General features: G+C 44.0%; 1 protein-coding gene across 1 annotated transcript in view; it reads left to right on the forward strand.

Moving 5' to 3' along the window:
* Positions 1-16,983, forward strand: part of LOC120022385 (histone-lysine N-methyltransferase 2B-like) — a 40,301-nt gene extending 23,318 nt beyond the window's left edge. Inside the window, exons 15-29 of the mRNA XM_038966276.1 lie at positions 6,726-6,860; positions 7,223-7,381; positions 7,617-7,734; positions 8,722-8,800; positions 9,067-9,224; positions 9,469-9,624; positions 9,868-12,283; positions 12,445-12,552; positions 14,394-14,548; positions 14,716-14,847; positions 15,059-15,311; positions 15,536-15,649; positions 15,752-15,835; positions 15,965-16,094; positions 16,393-16,983. Coding sequence (XP_038822204.1) covers positions 6,726-6,860; positions 7,223-7,381; positions 7,617-7,734; positions 8,722-8,800; positions 9,067-9,224; positions 9,469-9,624; positions 9,868-12,283; positions 12,445-12,552; positions 14,394-14,548; positions 14,716-14,847; positions 15,059-15,311; positions 15,536-15,649; positions 15,752-15,835; positions 15,965-16,094; positions 16,393-16,668 — 4,473 coding nt within the window. The 3' untranslated portion in view covers positions 16,669-16,983. The remainder of the gene's footprint in view (positions 1-6,725; positions 6,861-7,222; positions 7,382-7,616; positions 7,735-8,721; positions 8,801-9,066; positions 9,225-9,468; positions 9,625-9,867; positions 12,284-12,444; positions 12,553-14,393; positions 14,549-14,715; positions 14,848-15,058; positions 15,312-15,535; positions 15,650-15,751; positions 15,836-15,964; positions 16,095-16,392) is intronic.
* Positions 16,984-23,320: the final 6,337 nt, after the last annotated feature.

Consider the following 23,320-nt stretch of genomic DNA (forward strand, 5'->3'; position numbering starts at 1 on the left):
GCTTAAAATGTTGATAAACTATTAAAACTACTACATGGTAGTAGGCTGTAAGTGCGAATGTTCCATTAGCAGAAAACGCCATTATCAAAAGTGATCGCAAATGCAATTATGCATGTAATGCTTTTATTATAAAGGTGCATATTTATGGTGTAAATGATTTTCCCCAAACTTGAAACTCGTGCTGCTTATGTATGCCAGTTAGGCTCTACACCCCTTGCAAAGTGGATTATGCTTAATTTTAAGAAGTTATTTGGCCACTTTAGTTGTGATACAAACGTTAACACATATATGCCTATCGGAGAGGTTATATGAGGTGTGCAACCAAATAATAGAAAAATTGGCAGCAAAAAGGCATTCACAAGCGATAGGCTAATATTAGCACCCATCAGACTATTCTTGATTCAATCTGGTCTTTACTTATACTAAATAATATATGTGTGAAATGTTTTATTTAGAATGAACCATTATTATGCACCTGTATCGAAACAGGCAGTGGGAAAAAATACATGTCATCTAACCATTTATATAGTGAATGGAAGGACGCTTTTCCCTTGGTTCATTTTCATGCCAGCCCGGTAGGCTATAGTCCTGTTGTAAATATAAACAATGTGCTTAATATCAGGAAAGTTGAGAAATAAATATAGTAGGCCTAGCCTATAGAAAGCTGATGGGATCCTCTTTTTAATAGAGGCCATCCCTCTGTTTTCTCCCTCAATTGCATAGCATATAGAAATGTTGCGCAACATGAGCTCTCATGAAGTGTTTGATTAGATTTTCGAATACATTTGCATTGATGTCAGAGTGATTAGAGGGACAATAGACTGCTGAGTACCAGGTAGTGAGCAAGTTTGGTGGGCTACTAATGACCTTCAGCCGCATCAGAGCTTGGAGAAGCCTAATTACAGCGACTGAAAGGTCTCACCCCTTGACTTTTTCCAATTTGTTAAAAAAAATAAAAAAAAAATAAATGGTCACTGGCCTACACACAATAACCCATAATGTCAAAGTGGAATTATGTTTTTAGGACATTTTTACAAATTAATAAAACATTTAAAGCTGAAATGTCGTGAGTTCAAGATTAAAAAATGAACTCGTTCTGTGTGCAATAATGCTGTTTAACATTCTTTTTGAATGACTACCTCATCTCTGTACCCCAGACATACAATTATCTGTAAGTTCCCTCAGTCGCGCAGTGAATTTCAACATGGGTTTCCAATCACATGTTGGATGCTGTATCAATACACCCAGTCACTACAACAATACAAAACAGTTCAAAGTTTAATGGCTGTGAAAGGAGAACTGAAGATGGATCAACAACATTATAGTTACTCCACAATACTAACCTATTTGACAGAGTAAAAAGGAAGCCTGTCCAGAATAAAAATATTCCAAAACATGCATCCTGTTTGCAGCAAGGCACTAAAGTAATACTGCAAAAAACTGTGGCAAAGAAATATACTTTTTGTCCTAAATACAAAGTGCTGTGTTTGGGGCAAATACAGCACATTACTGAGTACCACTCTCTGTATTTTCAAGCATAGTGATGGTTGCATCATGTTATGGATATGTTTGTGATTGTTAAGGACTGGGGAGTTTTTCAGGATACAAAATAAACTGAATGAATCTAAGCACAGGCAAAATCCTAGAGGAAAACCTGGCCCAGTCTGCTTTCCACCACACAATGCAAGGTGAATTCACATTTCAGCAGGACAATAACCTAAAACACAAGGCCAAATCTACACTGGAGTTGCTTACCACGAAGACATTGAATGTTCCTGAGTGGCCAAGTTACATGGCAAGATCTAAAAATGGTTGTGTTGCAATGATCAACAACCAATTTGACAGAGCTTAAAGAATTTGGAAGAATAATGGGTAAATGGTGCACAATACAGGTGTGGAAAGCTCATAGACTTACTGCAAAAGACTCACAGCTGTAATCACCACCAAATGTGCTTCTACAAAGTTTAGACTTTTCAATAAATTTGCAACTATTTAAAAAAAAATATATATATATAAAAAAAAAAATGTTTCACTTTGTGATAATGGGGGTATTGTGTGTAGATGGGTGAGATGTTTTGTTTGATATCCATTTTGAATTCTCGCTGTAACACAACAGAATGTGGAATAAGGGATAGGAATACTTTCTGAAGCCACCGTAAGTGGACGTCCATTCAATGTGCATGGGGTAGAGGATCTTCAGATCCAGAGGCTTGAAGGGGGAAGCACACAGTTTCTCCAAAACCAGAGGCAAGTCTCATTTGGGCGGTCTGAGACGATGTACACCTTTCAGTAACCGCGCAAACAGGTGGTGGGCCCCCGGTTGTAGCTCTGTCAATTCCCACGTGAAACACTGAGATAGAGGCCATGTCCACTTTTAAAGTGGAGAATGCCCGTCCCTGCTCAAAAAGCTCCTGTAGGACATAAGGATATCCCTCACAGAGCACTGAAAAGGAACAATCCCTTTATCTTGACCACAGCTCATACGCTTGCCATTTGTATGCATACAGCCCTCTCATGGAGGGTGCCCTTGCAGACTAAATGGTAGCAATAGCATTCGGAGGTAAACCTCTTGTCATCAGATTGGCCATTCTCATAGGAATACGATTTCTGGCCTGTGCGCCTGGGACAACAGGTCCCTGCAAAACGGGAGTGGCCACAGATCCCCGCCTATAAAGCGAATGACCTCAGTGAACCATGGCTGCCATTGGTGCCAGAGCCGCCTCTACCAAAATATTTGAGGTGAGAGGGACAAGCTAAACGGGAGGACCAAAAACTCGTAGGGTATCACCATGTAATGGAACCTCTGAAAATTTCTGTGACTGGGACACATGAAAGTACACTTCCATTAGGTTGTTGGTGGTGAACAAATTGCTGGGACGCATGGACCGTAATAGCGTCTGATTTGTGAGAATTTTGATTGTGTGAACTCTGAGATGCTTGCTGAGGTCACGCAAGTCTAGAACGGGGCGTAAAGTCCCAACCCCTTTCCAGAACCAGGAAATACCGGCTGTACCAGCCGTCCTGGATCCGACATAGAAATCGTATTGCCCGCGTCTGGAGACGGGAGGATATTCCCTCCCTCAAAACGGGCACTGAGGCCTCCGAAACAGTCAACGTTTTGACGTCGCTGAAGCATGGGGGAAACGCAACAAATTGTAGCCTGTACCCTGACGTCAATGTTCGTATGATCCAGAGCAACACTGCGCATGCGCGCCATTGGTTGGAGCCGACAGCGAGTCTCCCGTCAAGTGTAGACTGGGAGATATTGGTTATTTTTACCTTTCCACCGCTCTCAACCACCACGTGTATAAATGTGGAGAAGGGACATTTTTCGTTGTACCCACACGTGGGAGATGCAACACTTTTGTCACCTGTGAACAGTGTGGAACTTTCGTTTGACACAACTGTTTGTGCCAAGGTTTGCCTGAAGCCCGGTCCACTCTGGGTTCAGGGGCTCTGGCAATCAGTGAAGTACCCCGAATTGCAGTGCCCCTTGGGGGTACTTCTGTCACAACAAGCGTCAGTCGGTTTAGGCGGTAAGAAGCGTCCCAATAACCGGCTGGCACCCAGCACTGGACAGCACCCATTAAACATTTACCCAGGAGAAAACCGCTATCATGAAGGTTGTCATGCACTGGTGCCACAGCACCTTGTAGCCCAGCTGGAAAAGGGACAGACTGCTCTGAAAAACTGATTCCTTCTGTGGTAAGACGGGTGATTTTGTAATTGAATTTAATTCACAGGAGTGCAACCAATCGCTTATAGAACCTATAACCTGTATCACTAAGCACCTCATAGGGACTAGTGAGCTACAGGCAGGAATCAGCAATGAATCCCAGTAGTGAGCCACCTATGGGTGAGTGCCCCCTTGTGGACTGAGAGCGAATCGCCCAATTTATTATTCTCACCCTGGGAGATTGATATAACCTTTGAACCCTGTGAACACCAAGGAACGCAGGATAACAGAGGGGGCTTTAAAAATTGACTAGCTTCCAAAATAAGTTGTGCTTCCGTGAAACTGTTTAGCCTGGATGAAGCCCAGTCTTTTTTGGGCACAGGGGTTGAGCGATATGGCTTAAAAATATTTAATAAAAAAAAAAAATGTATGGGCTATTCACGATATACATCTAGATTTGTTTGTATTCTCTTAATAAGCTTTGTTGTACTATTTTAAAGGTCAAATGCACCGCATATCGACCAGTTGTCAATGATCAAATGTATTCAAGGCTTGTGAAATTATACCTAGGCTATAAGCTTTCCACAACCATAAGACCCACTATTGTCATTATTTTTTCAAAATACACTGAACAAAAATATAAAAGCAAATTGCAACAATTTCAAAGATTTTACTGAGTTACTGTTTATATAAGGAAATCAGTCAATTGAAATACATTTATTAGGCCCTGATCTATGTATTTCACATGACTGGGAATATAGATATGCATCTGTTGGTCACAAATACCTTTAAAAAAAGGTATGGGCGTGGATCAAAAAAACAGTCAGTATCTGGTGTGACCACAATTTGCCTCATACAGCGCAACACATCTCCTTCACATAGAGTTGATCAGGCTGTTGATTGTGGCCTGTGGAATGTTGTCTCACTCCTCTTCAATGGCTGTGTGAAGTTGCTGGATATTGGTAGGAACTGGAACACGCTGTCGTACACCTCGATCCAGAGCATCCCAAACATACTCAATGGGTGACATGTCTGGTGAATATGCAGGCCATGGAAGAACTGGGACATTTTCCGCTTCCAGGGATTGTGTACAGATCTTTGTGACATGGGGTTGTGTATTATCATGCTGAAACATGAGGTGATGGCGGCGGATAAATGTCACCACAATAGGCCTCAGGATCTCATCACGGTATCTCTGTGCATTCATATTGCTATTGGTAAAATGCAATTTTGTTCGTTGTCCGTAGCTTATGCCTGCCCATACCATAACTACACCTCCACCATGGGGCACTCTGTTCACAATGTTGACATCAGCAAACCGCTCGCCACACAACGCCATCTACCCGGTACAGTTGAAACCGTGATTCATCCGTGAAGAGCACACTTCTCCAGGGTGCCAGTTGCCATCGAAGGTGAACATTTGCCCACTGAAGTCTGTTAAGACTCCGAACTGCAGTCAGATCAAGATCCTGGAGAGGACGACAAGCACGCAGATGAGTCTCCCTGAGATGGTTTTGACAGCAGAAATTCTTTGATTGTGCAAACCCACAGTTTCAGTAGCCTTCTGATGATCCCGCAGTTGAAGAAGCTGGATGTTGAGATCCTGGGCTGGCGTGGTTACACGTGGTTGTGAGGCCAGTTAACCGGCCTGCCAAATATTCTAAAACTGTCGGGAGCGGCTTATGGTAGAGAAATCAACATTCAAATCTCTGGCAACAGCTCTGGTGGACTTTTCTGCAGTCAGTCTGCCAATTGCACGCTCTTTCAACTTAAGACATCTGTGGCTTGTGTGACACAACTGCACGTTTTAGAGTGGCCTTTTATTGTCCCCAGCACAAGGTGCACCTGTGTAACCATTATGTTGTTTAATCAGCTTCTTGTAATGCTGCACCTGTCAGGTGGATGGTTTATCTTGGTAAAGGAGAAATGCTCACAAACAGGGATGTAAACAAATTTGTGTATAAAATTTGATAGAATGGAAAATTGGGAATGCTTATGGAACATTTCTGGGATCTTTTATTTCAGTTCATCAAACATGGGACCAGCATTTTACATGTGTTTATATTTTTGTTCAGCATAATTCAATATATCGCCCAGCCCTACACAAGGGGCTCTGGCAATAGCTGACGTAGCACCCTGTTTGGCTGTAACCAAACGACCCAATCCATCTCCGCGTCCTGTAGCCAAGGTACAGGCACCTGGGAGAGGAAGTCATTATCGTTAACACCAAGCCCATTAAAGAATGCTACACGATTGTCAAGAGAACCTGCGCTGCGAACTAGTAGGGGAACTGTGCAAGCCGTCTTCTAATCTCGCACAAAAACTGATTCATCCTGAGCATGCGCTGAGACACACAAGACTACAAACATGAGTATATTTTAATTAATTGGGTCATGGTCGGGAACCCGAACCCGGCTTGTTGGCTTTGTTAGTGTCGGACTCGTTTGTCATATGTATTGCTATAGCTAGGCTTAGGAATCTGAAGAATAACTAATTGTTTGTGTTTGGGAAACTTATGAGAACCATAAAAACTTCAGCACACAACGTTCAGGGGGAGAGCACACTCTACCATTTAAGGGACAGTTTAGTTGACACAACGTAAGATTGTCTCGCGTTCCAATTGTTTGTTTTAATAGTGCGAATTGTTCCTGTTCACACCAAGGTGAAGAGCGGAGTAACTGAAAGAGTGAATCTGAGTCTTACGCTTATCACCTGTGGAAGGAGGTGCTTTCAGCGAGGCGCAGATTTCATTGGCCCTGTCAGGCGTAATTGTAGATCCTTCAACCGAAGACGCGAGAGTGCGACTCCCCCATAGTATGTTGTACTGAAGTTAACTGACTGAAAGGGAACACATCTCAACTAATCATCAAGCACTTGACTAGTTGAATTACGTGTGCTTTTATGCTACAACAAAAATGTATTCTATTTGGGAGTACTCAAGGACCGGAGTTGTGAAACAATTCTATAGTGCATCATTCCCACAGTAATGGTATTACCAGCTATTGTCTCAGGTCTGTTCTAAATCTGAATGTCCTCGTCTTTATTTTAGGACGCGGGCAGACTGCTGTACCTGGGGCAGAACGAGTGGGCCCACGTTAACTGCTGCCTGTGGTCTGCTGAGGTGTACGAAGACAACGGAGCTCTGCTCCAAGTACACAGTGCTGTCTCCAGGGGGCGCCACATGGTAGGAATGCATAGAAATTCACCATAGTTGCATCTCAAATGACCAGGGTCCTATATAGTGCACTATTTTTGACCAGGTCCCATAGTGCACTATGTAGGGAATAGGGTGACATTTGAGACACCGCCCACATATCAAAGCTGGAGTACGTCCTTACCCGATTGGCTTTGTATTCAGGCATAAGTATTCAATTGCCCGTTTGTAACATTGTCATAAGATGTCAACTTTATTGTTCCAAAGAGAGAATTGTCAAGTCTGCTATGCCCATTTAGTTATAATGAGAATGTTTACTCTTCAGGGACTTTTCCGTTAGTCTTTCTCATTCATTGTTTTCTTTCCTCTCATTCCACCTTTCTTCCCTACAGCGCTGTGAGCGTTGTGGCCAGGCGGGGGCGACGGTGGGCTGCTGTCTCTCGTCCTGTCAGAGTAACTACCACTTCATGTGCGCCCGCGCCCGCAACTGTTTCTTCCAGGAGGACAGGAAGGTCTTCTGCTCCAGGCACCGTGACCTCGTCAGTGAGAAGGTGAACCTTTTATATATGGGCTAATGAGGAACACACACACACACACATAAACAAACATATAGTTGTCTTTCCAACCTTGAGGACCACCACTTTCACTGTGACTTGTCAGCAGCATTCAAACTTCACACCTGGTGACTTATTGTGTAGCAATAGGGCCAATGTTATGTCTCAGGGCACACACACACACACACACCTACTGCTCAGGATTTACGCTCCCGTTTCCCCTCTTCTCCAGATGGTGTCTGGGAATGGGTTTGAAGTTCTCCGGCGGGTCTACGTGGACTTCGAAGGGATCAGCCTCCGTAGGAAGTTTCTGACTGGCCTGGAGCCAGAGTCTATAAATATGACCATCGGTGTGTATGGTACATCCCCAACGGCACCCTATTCCCTATGTCGTGAAGTACTTTTAACCCTTTACACTCGTGGGAATTGGCCTATATGGATGGGGATAAATTTAAATATTTTTTTTTACTGAAGAAATATGGAAAGCATATGCATAACCATGGTAGCAATTAAAAGGGAACAGTTTGGATATTATGGGCAAATTATTAGGCTAAAGGTGAGGACACTGCAGTTCACCTGACACAAGACTGAATTCAAACATTACACTGTTCATTTTATGTGCATTTTACATTTACTGTACTTTTCGCCACATTTGTTGATAACGAAATCTGAAAATACTATAATGATCGTAAACGTTGACTCTGTAAATTACATGAGTTTTATATGGAAATGTGAAGTGCACATTAAGACTTGCTTGTATGACACAAAACCGGTATTTATTATAATCCTCTACGTCTCATCTTTCAGAACACATAGTCCTCTTAATTTACAGCAAAACATTTACAGCAAAACAGTAACGTAATATGAATATTGTTGAAAAAATTTGGGTTAGGTTCAACAGAACACATAGTCCCCTTAATTTACAGCAAAACATTTACAGCAAAACCTCTTGTTGCACGCATTGCTCAAGTTCAGAACTGCTGTCAGTCAAACCCTGTAAAGCGGAGACCCTGAGCTCTTGACGTATAGCATGGAACTGTATAGCCACTGCGTTCCAATGTAGGAATATATCAGTGTCCAAATCTGCCATTTTCAACCCGTATACGGGTATGAGTGTAAAGGGTTAACAAGAGCCCCGGGCTCTGGTCAAAAGTAGTGCACTACATAGGGAATAGGGTGCCATTGGGAACAAAGCCTCCCTGCTTTTTATTTGGAAGGTGTGACCCATATGCTCTAAAAGTATGGCCAGTAAGGGATGTATATTACCGCCAACAATCATTCCCCTTTTTACATGTGAAACCCTCTGAATCCATCCATCTGTCGCCTTCTATATCCAGGCTCTCTGCAGATCAACAGGCTGGGTGTGCTGACTGAACTATCAGCCAATGGAGCGAGGTTGTGTCCTGTGGGCTATCAGTAAGTGACCAATAATCCTCGTGACCGGACATTGACGGCATCCATTTTGATTCCTGTTGAATAATCCATTTCTGAATAATTTAATCGGGGGTTGTCACTGTCTAATTTAATATACTGTTAATAGAAGAAATTAATGGCCGTCTAAAACTTCTGAGTTACTTTGTAGGATAGCTTCCCTCGAGTTCATTTTAGAATGATATTGGGTTGTTTTATGTATTTGACTTGACTCACCTTTTTCCTCTTCTCCTTCCTCTTTCTCCGTCCAGGTGCTCTCGGCTGTACTGGAGCACAGTGGACCCTCGTCGGCGCTGTAAGTACACCTTTAAGGTGACAGAGGTGTGTTCTCCACTCCCAGAGAAGCCAGGGGAACCACTGTGGTGGGACCAGGAGGAGAACCGAACCATAGCCCACAGCCCCTATCAAGGTCAGGAAACCCATACACCTAACCTGCCCCTATCTGGTAGTAGGGTGGAGCACTTCAATGGATAACCTTATGTCCCCTATTTTATATTTGTTTATTTTCTATTGAAATAAATAACCGAAGGATAAGTATAACAACTCAAGTACATGGGGGTCAAACAATATTTTCTATTCAAAAGGGACAATCTACTAATTCTCAAAATGGACTCTTCAAAGTAAATAATGTTCCTTTTTTGTTCCTTGACCAGAAATGGAGATTCCAGAGGCTGTGATGAGTCCTCCGCCCATTGAGGTATCTCCCAGCACCACCCCGTCTCCCCTGAAGGAGACGGGGGCCAAAACCCCTGGTTACTCACAAACCAGGAGACCAGCAGGAGGAACATCTCGACCTCTTCCCTCCCCAGGTAACACCACTACCTTAGACATTAAGTCTGATACCCGTTTATATTAGTTTCGTATCTAAATCAGTTAACAGTGAAATATCAGCTTTATTGAGGAAGTTTTTACTCAATATGATATGTTGTCTTACCTAGCAACCTTAAATTGAATAAACTAAGTCCCTTAGGATAAGAGAGTTTGCTAAATGTCCTCAATGTAAAATGTTACTGTTCTGCCATGACACTGACTGGGGATCCTCTTCTCTCTAGGGAGTGCCATCTCCAAATCCCACCACATCCTGACACTCAGAGACCTGGACGATACCCGCCGGCCGCGTCGCCTGTCTCTGAGCTGCCACTCAGGGGACTCCTCCTCCCCCACCGACGGCCTCGCGGGACCAATGACGCTCCGTTCAGGGGGCACCCTCCACCCCAGGTCCCTCCCCTTCAGTTCCCCTCCCAGAACCAGCGAAAACCTCCTGAGTTCCCCTCGGCAAGTACGACCTCTCGCTGGCTCCTCCAGCTGGGGCTCCCCTCCCTTGTGCCCCTCCAGTCTTACCCACCCTTTCTCCTTGCGGCCTGGCGCCGCCGGCAGCCCTCCCTCCAACCTCCATCTGGCCTTCCGCCACTCCTCCAGGATTAGACAGCCATTCAAAATCCGAACTCCAGTGTCCGCTGAGGTGCCACAATACTTCTTAGCTTCATCCGAGCCAGAGAAAGCAGTGGTGGCGCCCTCAAACGGGATCACATTGACAGAAAATAACATGGAGGAAGACACAGACGTCAGCCCCCTGATGTCGGATCAGGACTTGCCCTTCACAACATTCGACGTGGCGGACGCAGACGTGGCGGTGGCCTCTGTGCTAAACGCCAAGCTGGAGTTTGACGAGGCCTTGCTGAACGAGACTGTGGCGCTTCACTGTGGAGGGTCCCATACAGGTGGAGGAGATATGGAAGAGGAGGAGGCACTAGAGGAGGAGACCCAGATCCAGACTCAGGGTAGGGGCAACATGGACGCCAACAAGGCCCCAGTATTCACCAAAGCCATGGCCTCTAAAGATGATCTGGAGAACGATTCCTCAGACGAAGACATGGATCACTACTTGAAGTTTTCTCGTACGGTGGTGGTGTGCGAAGCCTCCAAGGACTCAGGGCAGGAAGGTCTCCCTCTCCCCCCACCACTTCCTACGTCTCAGTCCATTGCTCAGCTTGACGGAGCGGATAATGGCTCTGAGAGTGACTCGAGTGAGGCTACCGGCGATCAAGAAGAAACTCAGGAAGAGGGGAAGAGTGGGGAAGCTCAGGGGGCTGACAGTCAAGAAGTGTTTGAAACCTGTGACCCAAATAATGACATGATGTCTATTGAAGAGGAGGTTCTGATCGACTCTGACCAAACGGAATTCCAGAATGAGGTTCTTCTGGACCCAAGTAGTGGCCATTTTGTTTCAGCTGACGACGGCACGAGAGTGTACCTGGCTAATAATAAAAAAGCAGATCTTGATGACAGCGATAGTGACAGCTCTGGCTCCTCTACAGATTCTCTCATTGGAGTGGATGACGAAATGGGAGACCCAGACTTCGAGCCGGATCCCAAACCCAAACCCAACCCAAAACATCCTGTAAAAACGATCAAAGTCATGCAACGCCCTAGTCCTGTGAGCATGAAAATTATTCCTCCTAAACCCACACCAACACAGAAGAAAATCATCAGGGTGTCCCTACCTTCTGCACCTGCTCTGCCTCTGAATGTAGCCTCCTCTTCCCCACACATCATTGTTCGAACCGTTCCAAGGACAGTGCCCTCCACCGCTTTCCCGACCCCGTTTGTAATAAACGGCATGAACTCTATACCCTTACAGACAGGGGCCACTAGGGGCAGAGCTATCGCTATCCGCCTGGCCACCCCCAGACAAGAAGCTCAGCAGCAGCTGACGACCACTATTCTGTCTGGTGCCTCCAACTCAGCCCCGTCCCCGCAAGTTCTGCTAGTCAACCGTCAAGGTCAGATTCTGATGAAAGATCCAAATACCAACACCTTCCAGACAGTCAGCACCAGTTCTCCTTCCTACAGCCGCATCAGCCAGATTGCCAAGATGATCCACAGCAGTGGTGCCCTGCCACGGGCAGTTCCCCAGGTTGTGGTCGTACCCTCTACGTCAACACCCTCACCACGGACAGCAGTCTTCCATAGTTCACATCTCATCACCACTAACAGAAACATCACACCAGCAAGCAACACCAATATCCTGATCAGAGCCCCACAGAGTTTGCATGATGGGCGAGTGCTGGTCCAAGCCATGCCCGTGACGAGTGGAGCAAAACCAGTGAGGGTCAAGTGCGTCTCTGTGCCCGGCAACCAGGCCCAAGCTATTTTAGACAGAGCCATGGCTACTCATCGCGAGCCCTCTCGGATACGGCCTAATATCCTCAGGGTGAGCCCATCTCAGCTGAGCCCATCCCAGTTCCAGGTCCACCCCTTCCTCAACAAACTCCAGTCCCCTGTAGCCATCTCTGCCGCTCCTGGACAGATGCTCCGTCACGAGCCAGCCATCGTACCAGAGTCCCAGTCCCAGGTCCGCGTTAAGAGAGTGTCCTCCGTCGCTGAGCGTCCCGGCAAGAAGAAATGCAAGACTGATTTCCTCCCGCAGTTGCCCTCTAGTGACGTGGATGACCTAGATGGCAGCAGGTAAAGGCAGAGTACCATATCTACGATATGAGATTTATTGTTTCTTCTTTAACTTTTTAATGTTGGAACCCTGACTGCATTACACATTTTCCAATTTGGACAATTAAAGATATTGATTGATAGATTTTTACAGACTAAGAGTCACTGTTTTCTTCACACAGAAATAGTGGCGTTCGAATCAAAGCCCCAACGATGAAAGATGTGCTGGATCTGGACCAGGAGAAAGTTGAGCTCAAGGTCATCCCACCACCAGAACCTGAGAATATCAGGTTAGTTTCTTCTGAAACGTGACCATAGCAAGATGGATGCCAGAAATACACACTGCAAGGTTCATTTTAAATCCCTCAATATATTTTATAATGCGTAGGTACCTTAGTGGTCACGGTGAAGGAAAAGTACAGCTAGACTAATCCGTTCCCTCTGGGGTTTTTATTCCTTCCCTCAATATAAACATGGATTCCCTCAATATTTTTTTCTCCCTGAATATCAAAATTCGCTCCCTCAATTGTATTAATCCATTCCCCTTAATTTATTAATTTGTCTCCCCTGCAGATTCGAGCACATGTCCTTATCATGAATTGATCAGAGTTCATTGAATTCTACTTCAATCTGGGCTTGAAATGAATCTAATCAAAGTTTATTAGTTGCGTACACAGATTTGCAGATGCTATTTTCTTCTCGTTTGAATATGTTATTGAGAACCTTTTACTGCCTTTTTAGTCCCCTTTCAGAACCATGGCTGACTTGATAAATGATAAGCTGCTCCTGACTCCTTGAGGATTTGTGTAGCCTAGGCTTATAAGAATGGCATTCTCCTTATGTAGGCCTACCACAGTCCCATTCCCACTTGGCCGATAACATACTGCAGCCTAAATGTAATTATATTTAGTTAATTACATGCTTCACATGGTGATGATCACTGACCATTCAACAGCTTATTTCCAGTTTCAGTGTTTTCATATGCAAACAAATCACGAGGGCAAATAATGGTGTGCAAAACCCATTAATTAGGCAAAGTCATTTCAATAGCCTGAAAGCCTGGAGGCTCGCTAGCAGTCATAACTGAATGACGCACACCAAATACACTTTGTGCAAACTCCGATTCATGCCACTTATACAACATGAACATTGTTCATTTTGCACACCTCTCATCCCTGCGACAGTTTTTACCGGCCTCATGCATATAGTCAGGGCTATATCTCCAGTAAAACATGGCACCAGCCAAGCGCTTGGATGTGTTTATGATTGTTAACAAGCATGTGACTCCTCAAAGGCAGGAAGGAATGTGAATTGAATTTATTGAGCATCATTTCCAAGAGGCTTTGGTGTTAACAGGTGCGATGATGTGCTCTCATCCCTGCGCTAGGCAGGAATTCCGTCTGGCTCCGCTCTATGATCTTAGCTGTTCTATAGCCTGTCTATACTCCGGCGGAGTTCGTTAGCTACCTATCCTAGCTTGGCAATTGGCTAATATCCAGGTGAACGTACTGTCATCGCAACAAAGCAAATAGCTATCAGTTTTAGTTGTGAACATAGATGGTTTAAAGCGGCTCTGGCTCTATCTGTGCCTGGTCGGTTAAGTCGCTATACAGCTATAGCGAGCAAGATGCCTAGCTAGCAGCTAAATTAGTCAGTCACACGCATGCAAACACACACACACAGCAGCATGTTTCTGAATTCCTGGGAAAGGAGTGAAGAGGGCGACAGAATGCCGATTCAGAGTACAATTACATGATTGAGGGAACAAATTCCTAAATTAAGGGGATGGATTAATAAAATTGAGGGAATTACTTTTTATATTGAGGGAAAACATGTTTATATTGAGGGAATACATTTTTATATTGAGGGAACTAATGAAAAAACATATTAGCCTAGCTGTTATTTTTGTCTCCACCATGACCCATAAGGGTACATAGGTGCTCTTTTATTAATACAAAGAAAGCTGACGTCTTTTGACTTCAGTCGGTCCGCCGTCACATTTCTTTTTTGGAATGACTCGACCCAGATGAGCACCCCTTTCCATAGAAAGGCACAGCAATATCTAAACTCGATTACACCTTAGTTTTCATTGAATTCATGTAACACCATGTCTGTGTGTCCTGTCTTATAGACCACCTCCCGTACCTCAGATGGAGCGTCAGCCCAACAGCACTCTACGTCCACCCAGCAGCAGCACCACTCAGAGTAGCAGCAACATCCATGGGAAAACCCACGTGTGGGTCAGCGCGCGCCATGGAGATCTCTCTGACTGGGGCCCCTACTCAGGTGGGCAACCTTGAGCAGTTATACATATGATTATTTTATATATTTTTCCCATTCATCCAAAAACACATATTTAAAGTCTGTTATGAATGATAAAAAAATATTTATAATTTCTGATAAATAAAATCTGACTTAACCTTCCTGTTCTTAACACACTTAAAACCGCTCAGGTTTTAGCTCAGACGAGGACATGCCGCCACCTAAACAGGACAAGACCAGGTTCGACAACAGGAACCAGCCCCACCTGCGCTTTGAAATCACCAGCGACGACGGTTTCCATGTACAGGCAGACAGCATAGAGGGTGAGAATCTCAGCCTAACTACGGAAACAGTAGCTGTAGCTGTAGCTATTCCTATTTGTATATAAAAGCATTCCCTATGCAGAATCTGTTGTACTGGCTTTTAACTCCAAGACTAGGCTTAGTCTGAGTCCAGTAAAACCACCCTATGCAGTATCATTCTTATACTTTCTTATTCATATCCTTTTTTTCTTCTTTCTTGCCTCTCCCTCAGTGGCGTGGCGAGCGGTGATTGACGGCGTCCTGGAGGCCCGAGCAGGGTTCCATCTGAAGGCGTTGCCCCTCGGCGGGGTGAGCGGGGCGCGGGTTCTGGGCCTGCTCCACGACGCTGTCATCTTCCTACTGGAGCAGCTGCAGGGCGCCGCCGGGTGCAAACAACACCGCTTTCGCTTCCACCGCTACGACAGCCCTGACGACGAGCTGCCCATCAACCCCAGCGGCTGCGCCCGCGCTGAGGTCTACTCACGGTAAGAACCGAGCACTGATGTCTGTGGTTAAAATAGGTATGTTGAGGACCGAGCCATCTCGCCATAAGAGCGCCATCATTTTATCCCTTAATAGAATGTAGAGGGGATTTTCATTTTGAAGCTTACTGTCCGATTTGTAAAGTCGTTGAATGTGAATGTTATAGGCCGAATCCTACATCTCCTGCGTTTAAACAAATTCCCTCTCCGCCCATGTCCCCTCACAGGAAGTCAACCTTTGACATGTTCAACTTCTTGGCGTCTCAACACAGACAGCTGCCTGACATCATGTCGACGCCATGTGACGAGGAAGACGATGACATCCCGCTGAAATCCACTAGGTTAGACAACTCCACAATTACCATTGAGTTAATGCTGTCATTTGATTGTTCTGAGTGAAATAAGTTCTAACCTACTGGTTTCTCCATGTTCCTATTTAATAGACGAGCCACCAGCACAGAGCTTCCCATGGCCATGCGCTTCAGACACCTGGAGAAGACCTCCAAGGAAGCAGTGGGGGTTTACAGGTCACTAAGAAACTATTTTTAAACGTTCTGCTATTATTACTATTATGATTACTTAGTTTTTTAGTGTAAAATACTTCATACTTAATATTTTTCTCTTTCACTCTTTATTTGATCTTTTCCTTATCCTAGGTCTGAAATTCACGGACGCGGTCTGTTCTGCAAGAGGAACATTGAGGCAGGGGAGATGGTGATCGAGTACGCAGGCAACGTCATCCGTGCTGTCCTCACGGACAAGAAAGAGAAATACTATGACAGCAAGGTTGGTCAACAACAATCAATGGAGCGATCATGTTGAATACAGAGGAAAATACATTTGAGAAAATACACCGATGCAAAATATACAGCAATGCATCTAATTTCATTCAATAACTAAATATATTTTTACCATTCGCAATGATACATTTTAATCTACGCACTTAGATTTTTAACTTGCATTCATGGTGTGCGGTTTTTAGTGTGTGTCTTTTGTGTATTGGTGTTTTTAAGAGCTGGTGCAAACATTTCCCCTTTGGGTTTTCAATAAAGTACTATCTAAAACCCTCTTATCTCCTCGTCAGGGCATCGGCTGTTACATGTTCCGCATTGATGACTTTGATGTGGTCGACGCCACCATGCACGGCAACGCCGCCCGTTTCATCAACCACTCGTGCGAGCCCAACTGCTATTCACGCGTCATCCTCGTGGACAGCCACAAGCACATCGTCATCTTCGCCCTGCGTAAGATCTACCGCGGCGAGGAGCTCACCTACGACTACAAGTTCCCCATTGAGGATGACGGCAGCAAGCTGCACTGCAACTGTGCGGCCAGGCGCTGCCGCCGCTTCCTCAACTAAAAGACCAGCCAAACACGCCACGTTGGAGGAGTACTTGAATTCATAGAGGAATATGGAGAGACCAGGGAAAATGCAATGATATGGCGATAGGAGTGTTGCCAATAAGTACTGATGAATTGGAGCCTCCTCCGTAGTTAGTTTAATTTAAAGTCTGACTGATATGACGCATTTTTAATTTAAAGACTGACTGGTGGACATTTTTGGGTTCTATCCTACAGCAGGGTTTCCCAAACTCGGTCCCGGGGCCCTGGGTGCACGTTTTTTGTTTTTGCCCCAGCTCTACACAGCTGATTCAAATAATCAAAGCTTGGTGATCAATTGGTTATTTGAATCAGCTGTGTAGTGCTAGGGCAAAACCAAAAACGTGCACCCAGGGGGAGCCCCAGGACCGAGTTTCTCAAAACCCTGTCCTATGAGGGCTTCTTGAGCCGCTCCCTCTGTCGCAGAAACCAAAAAGGGCGCCAAATGATACAACACGTTTGTGGTATGAAGAGCTATCAGTGTTTGTGAGACAAAATGTCTACAGCTACAGGCAGTTATTCTAGGCCTGCAAGGCAACCCAGTTGATTCAGACCTCAGTAATTTCGGACACTGGTGACATTACGCAATCTCATGGTCAACTCGCTTGGTTTGTCTACGTCCTTGACTCAGTCGCCAATGGCCTCTACTAAAAATGGAGCTAAATATTCCACATTTGTGGTGCTAATCACTTGGACCAGAGATGTGGTTTGTTATGTACTTCATTTCAGTTGTTTCTCATCAGTCAATTACTCTGTTTTAAAGAGGAATTCCATGGTATTGTAGCTATGACAATAGAAGGCTACATCCAAGTGGAGGCAACTGATTTTAGCACCTTATGTTCCATGGCCATAAGCGCAAGCGTTGCTGTACATAAAAGGCAATACTGACCTGTAAATTGGACGAAGAAAAGCCTGTTTTATTTTTTTACTTTGACCCAAGCCACCTCCAGTATACATTTTTAGAGCAGCTATATTTTAATTGTCCATTTCGATATTATGGGAGACCATTATAACAGGCTGCATCCCAAATTCCCTACATAGTGCACTACTTTTGTCCAGGGCCTATAGGGAATACGGTGACATTTAGAACATAGCCAGACTCTTATGAGCATGGGGCAGGTTCAGGTTGTTCTTTTACGAAGGTGCTGATGAAAACTACCCAAAAGGTTTGTTTTCACCTATGTTTTTAATGAAATCCCTACATGATTGAAGGTAGACTCGGCGAAATGACGTGGCCACGAATAGCGAGACTTCAATCTAACCAAGTGTCTGCACATGTGCGCACAAGGTCAGTTCACAAGGTTACGGTGTGTTAGCCAGGGCACCAAAACAGTGGCGAAGTTGAACCTCGTTCTTAAGTGCTCTAGTTGTGGCGGAAATTGACCCACTATGCTGTTTACTTTCTGCATCTACATCATATCGCTGAGTCTACCTTTTAAACACGTTCTTCGCTCATTTCTCCCCTGTACTTGAAATTGTGAAATCTGTGAAAACATATCTTGTGACGCACCCCTCTAGAAAGAAATAATTCAACTTGTTTTTAGTCTGCCAGGTATACTTTTTTTCACTATTGTTTTTGTGCTGTTTTGTTCATGATCTTCCAGACTTTAATATTGAGGAAAGTAATATGGTTTGGGGTGAGGGGAAAAAATGCTTTGATAGTACTCTACTCCCTCCCTATCATTTTACAACCCAATTTGTATATGTATTGTTGTATATTGGTATAAATGAATAATCATAATGCTAATGAAAATAAATAAATTTGTGTTGTCAAATATTAACCTGGTTTATATTCGCTACTGAACACCCACTAATTTTAAACAGGGGCATGAAACTTACCGTACGATACCTGGTCAAAGCCTATGTTCAGTTAGTCGTCCTTTATCTTCTCTGTTTTCCCCCTCTACTTAGCTGACAGTGACACTCCTCTCCCCTGTCTCTCGCGGGTGTACTACCTCTGTGGCTCACCATGACATAAACAAGAGAAGATCATGTTTGGACTCTGTTACAATAACTACTTCAGCCAGTGCTTGAGGTGCTGGAACTCAGTTTCTGTTTGTTCCGGCCCAAGTCGAGCACTGACTAGCATACCACTTAGAATGCATGGCCAATCCGGCTTCATTCTAAGTGATATGCTAATATGGATATTGTAACTTGCTCTTGGTTTCCAACTGGTGCTGTGCTGGCTCGAATGTGCAACCCAATTTAGGGCACTGAGCTGGCTGTGCGTGCATCAAAGGACACAATCTACATGTTTTGGATTTTAGTTGGGGTTTGGAGGGGTCTCTGCCCCAGAGTAATGAATAAATGCAGTTGGGTTATTTCTGTAGGATTATTTAAAAAATATTTAAAATAAAAATTAATCTCTCACTGCGTGTTGAACATGGTTCTGTTACCTTGGCACAAAGCAAACTTTGTCTGTACATAGTTGTATACAGCATTTCTAAACCTGTTACATTTTTTCTACGCACTTTTTATTTTATTCTTGATGTTCTTGGCTTAATAAAGATCTTGAAAGGTTTGAAGAAATGTTAGTGAGGGATTTGTTTTTGATTCGATTCAATACAACTTTCAATGACGATTGTTATAAGCTCTACTGTCTGTCTTGATGTACACTTTGTGATTGTGTTAGGTAACAGGGTGGGGTTGGGGGAGAAATTAGTGGGAGCATGATTGAGCTCACAGTGCACCAGATAAGACAGGCTGACCCTAGCCCCCTGGTACATACATACTGTGGACTGAAACGGGGGTCGCGAGACACAGTGGTTCACCAGTGGTCAATAATGCGTTTGCTGTTTTGATACTTTAGTGTACTTAAAAATTTGGTTGAGCATCAGCAGTTTCTCTTGTTTTGTCACTGACAGTCACTCAATTAGCCATGTCAGCTAACCATTTTTAGATTGGTAAATGAATCTAGCCAGTTATCTAAACTTATAGTAATCATGGACGAATACCGACCGGGTGCGGCAGGTCATGTGCCCAGGGGCCCTGACTTCCAGGGGGCCCCCATTTGATTTTGTTAGTCACTCTCACATCATTAACGTGACATAAGCAGTGGTGGGAAAAGTATCCAATCTCATATGACATAAAAGCTGACAACTTGTCATTACCTGTTATTATTTTATTATTTATTATTTTATGGCTGTTATGACACCTACATAAATGTCAAAACCTATACAAAAGGCAAAACATTCCATTACACCATAAACATACTGTTAACACGTAGGCTATGTTAACTTTTATTTTATTTTATTGACCATATTCATTATTGTAATTGCGTACACATTGCTGTCAGACATGTGCCGGCTCTGTTGCTGATGAATGCAGGAGCAGGACAAGACACCCTCTTTTTTACTGATGACTGATATAAGGGCATGTACCTGATAACCCTATCTGGCTTATATGATTGGTCTTAGTTTTTTTATTTGTATTTTTTTATTTCACCTTTATTTAACCAGGTAGGCTAGTTGAGAACAAGTTCTCATTTACGACTGCGACCTGGCCAAGATAAAGCAAAGCAGTGCGACACAAACAACACAGAGTTGCACATGGAATAAACAAGTGTAGTCAATAACACAATAGAAAAAAAAGAAAGTCTATATACAGTGTGTGCAAATGGCGTGAGGAGGTAAGGTAATAAATAGGCCATAGTAGCGAAGTAATTACAGTTTAGCAAATTAACACTGGAGTGATAAATAGCAGATGATGATGTCCAAGTAGAAATACTGGTGTGCAAAAGAGTAGACAAGTACATAAAAACAATATGGGGATGAGGTGGGTGGGCTATTTACAGATGGGCTATGTACAGCTGCAGCAATCAGTTAGCTGATGTTTAAAGTTAGTGAGGGAAATATAAGTGTCCAGCTTCAGCGATTTTTGCAATTCATTCCAGTCATTGGCAGCAGAGAACTGGAAGGAAAGGCGGCAAAAGTAAGTGTTGGCCTTGGGGACGACCAGTGAGATATACCTGCTGGAGCGCGTGCTACGGGTGTTGTTATCGTGACCAGTGAGCTGAGATAAGGCGGAGCTTTACCTAGCATAGACTTATAGATGCCCTGGAGCCAGTGGGTCTGGCGATGAATACGTAGCGAGGGCCAGCCGACTAGAGCATACAGGTCGCAGTGGTGGGTGGTATAAGGGGCTTTGGTGACAAAACGGATGGCACTGTGATAGACTGCATCCAGTTTGCTGAGTAGAGTATTGGAAGCGATTTGTAAATGACATCGCCGAAGTCAAGGATCGGTAGGATAGTCAGTTTTACGAGGGTATGTTTGGCGGCGTGAGTGAAGGAGACTTTGTTGCGAAATAGGAAACCGGTTCTATATTTAATTTTGGATTGGAGATGTTTAATATGAGTCTGGAAGGAGAGTTTACAGTCTAACCAGACACCTAGGTATTTGTAGTTGTCCACATATTCTAAGTCAGAATCGTCCAGAGTAGTGATGCTAGTCGTGCGGGTGCGGGCAGCGAACGGTTGAAAAGCATGCATTTGGTTTTACTAGCGTTTAAGAGCAGTTGGAGTCCACGGAAGGAGTGTTGTATGGCATTGAAGCTCGTTTGGAGGTTAGTTAACACAGTGTCCAAAGAAAGGCCAGATGTATACAGAATGGTGCCGTCTGCGTAGAGGTGGATCAGGGAATCACCCGCAGCAAGAGCGACATCGTTGATATATACAGAGAAAAGAGTCGGCCCGACGAATTGAAACCAATGGTACCCCCATAGAGATTGCCAGAGGTCCGGACAATAGGCCCTCCGATTTGACACACTGAACTCTGTCTGAGAAGTAGTTGGTGAACCAGGCGTGGCAATCATTTGAGAAACCAAGGCTGTTGAGTCTGCCGATAAGGATACAGAGTCGAAAGCCTTGGCCAGGTCGATGAAGACGGCTGCACAGTACTGTCTTTTATCGATGGCGGTTATGATATCGTTTAGTACCTTGAGCGGGGCTGAGGTGCACCCGTGACCAGCTCGGAAACCGGATTGCACAGCGGAGAAGGTACGTGAGATTCGAAATGGTCAGTGATCTGTTTATTAACTTGGCTTTCGAAAACTTTAGAAAGGCAGGGCAGGATGGATAAAGGTCTATAACAGTTTGGGTCTAGAGTGTCACCCCCTTTGAAGAGGGGGATGACCGCGGCATCTTTCCAATCTTTAGGGATCTTGGACGATACGAAAGAGAGGTTGAACAGACTGGTAATAGGGGTTGCAACAATGGCGGCGGATAACTTTAGAAAGAGTGCTTCTTGACAGTGTCATAAAGTGTATTTTTTACAAGTGATTTAAAATATGAAAAAACATGACTAAAGAATTCATTACAACAAGGAAAGGACATTTATTGACATGAAAAATAAAGATTTTGATCAATTTAGGTTTTGACAATTATGTAGGTGTCATAACCAGCCATAAAATAACACAATATATGTCACAACAGGTGTAAATATATGGGTCATGACAGTGTTATGAACATATTATACTATGGGTGGGTCTAATCCTGAATGCTGATTGGTTAAAACCGCTTTCCAGCCGGTGTCTATTTCACAAATGACCACCGGCAAAATCTTTGACATTAAAATGCCTATTTACTCTGTTCCATCTGACTGTGCAATCCACTGTCTCATCAGCCCAGCAATTTATAAACTTGATCTCCACTATGAAAAGTATCTAGACATTATCTCAAATGTTTTTTAGACAAAAATGTGGTTTTCAACAACGGAGATTTGTATAAACCTTGCTGTCTGTCTCCAACATTTGCAACATTGTTTCAATATTCAAATTCTATCTCCAGCTGTCCCATAGTAATGAACGTAACGGGAGTCGGGACGAGACAGACAATTGAAATCATGAATCAGCTGGCATAATTTTTATGGATATATGCAAAGAAATGTCAAACGAAACTGACCCTCCGTTACATCTTGACGTGTCATGTCGTAACGTACAGCACGCATAAAGAAACAATTACAATCTCTCTCCACCAGGTGTAGCACTTCTCTCATCGTTTAAAAACAAGAAATGGAGTCATTTTTTTCGTCATCATTGCATGCGATCATCATTCTCAAAGCCGCTGTTTACTTCTAAGATCACTTTAGCACCGCCCTAAAAACCTGATTCAAATTGGACACAAACCTTCAAATAGGTATGTAATGACACATTATATAAACTCTTTATAGTGTTTTATTTACATTTTAGAGGCGATAAGGTGATAAGTTGGACAGATCGAGTGAAAAAAGCAATTTTCCCACACGACATCTGTCCTTCTCACTACCACGCATTAGTTTCGCTTCCCCACCCGCCATTTTTTAAAAGACCCGACGGGGCTCATTGCCTGCTTAAATAATGCAGAAACGGGCAGTGTTTAGGTCATGTAATCGATTTTGTTGGAACGGGGAGAAATTGTGCTTTACAATGGTATTGACATTACAGTTGATCTGGAAGTATTACGTTTTTGGGGCGCTAAAATAAGGGCAATTGTACGGACCAAGGCGATGTACGAGTTTACGTGAGTTTACGTTACCGAAACGGTAGAACGAACGACCAGCAGGCTTGGGTAGCAGCCCTAGATTTGTGTCGCGACTATATCTTGTGGAAGGTTAAGTAGAGAATTGCATATATTTTTTAATAAAATTGCAAAATGT

The sequence above is a fragment of the Salvelinus namaycush genome, chromosome 27 (genome assembly GCF_016432855.1).
Source record: "Salvelinus namaycush isolate Seneca chromosome 27, SaNama_1.0, whole genome shotgun sequence".
In the NCBI taxonomy this organism is placed as follows: Eukaryota; Metazoa; Chordata; class Actinopteri; order Salmoniformes; family Salmonidae; genus Salvelinus; species Salvelinus namaycush.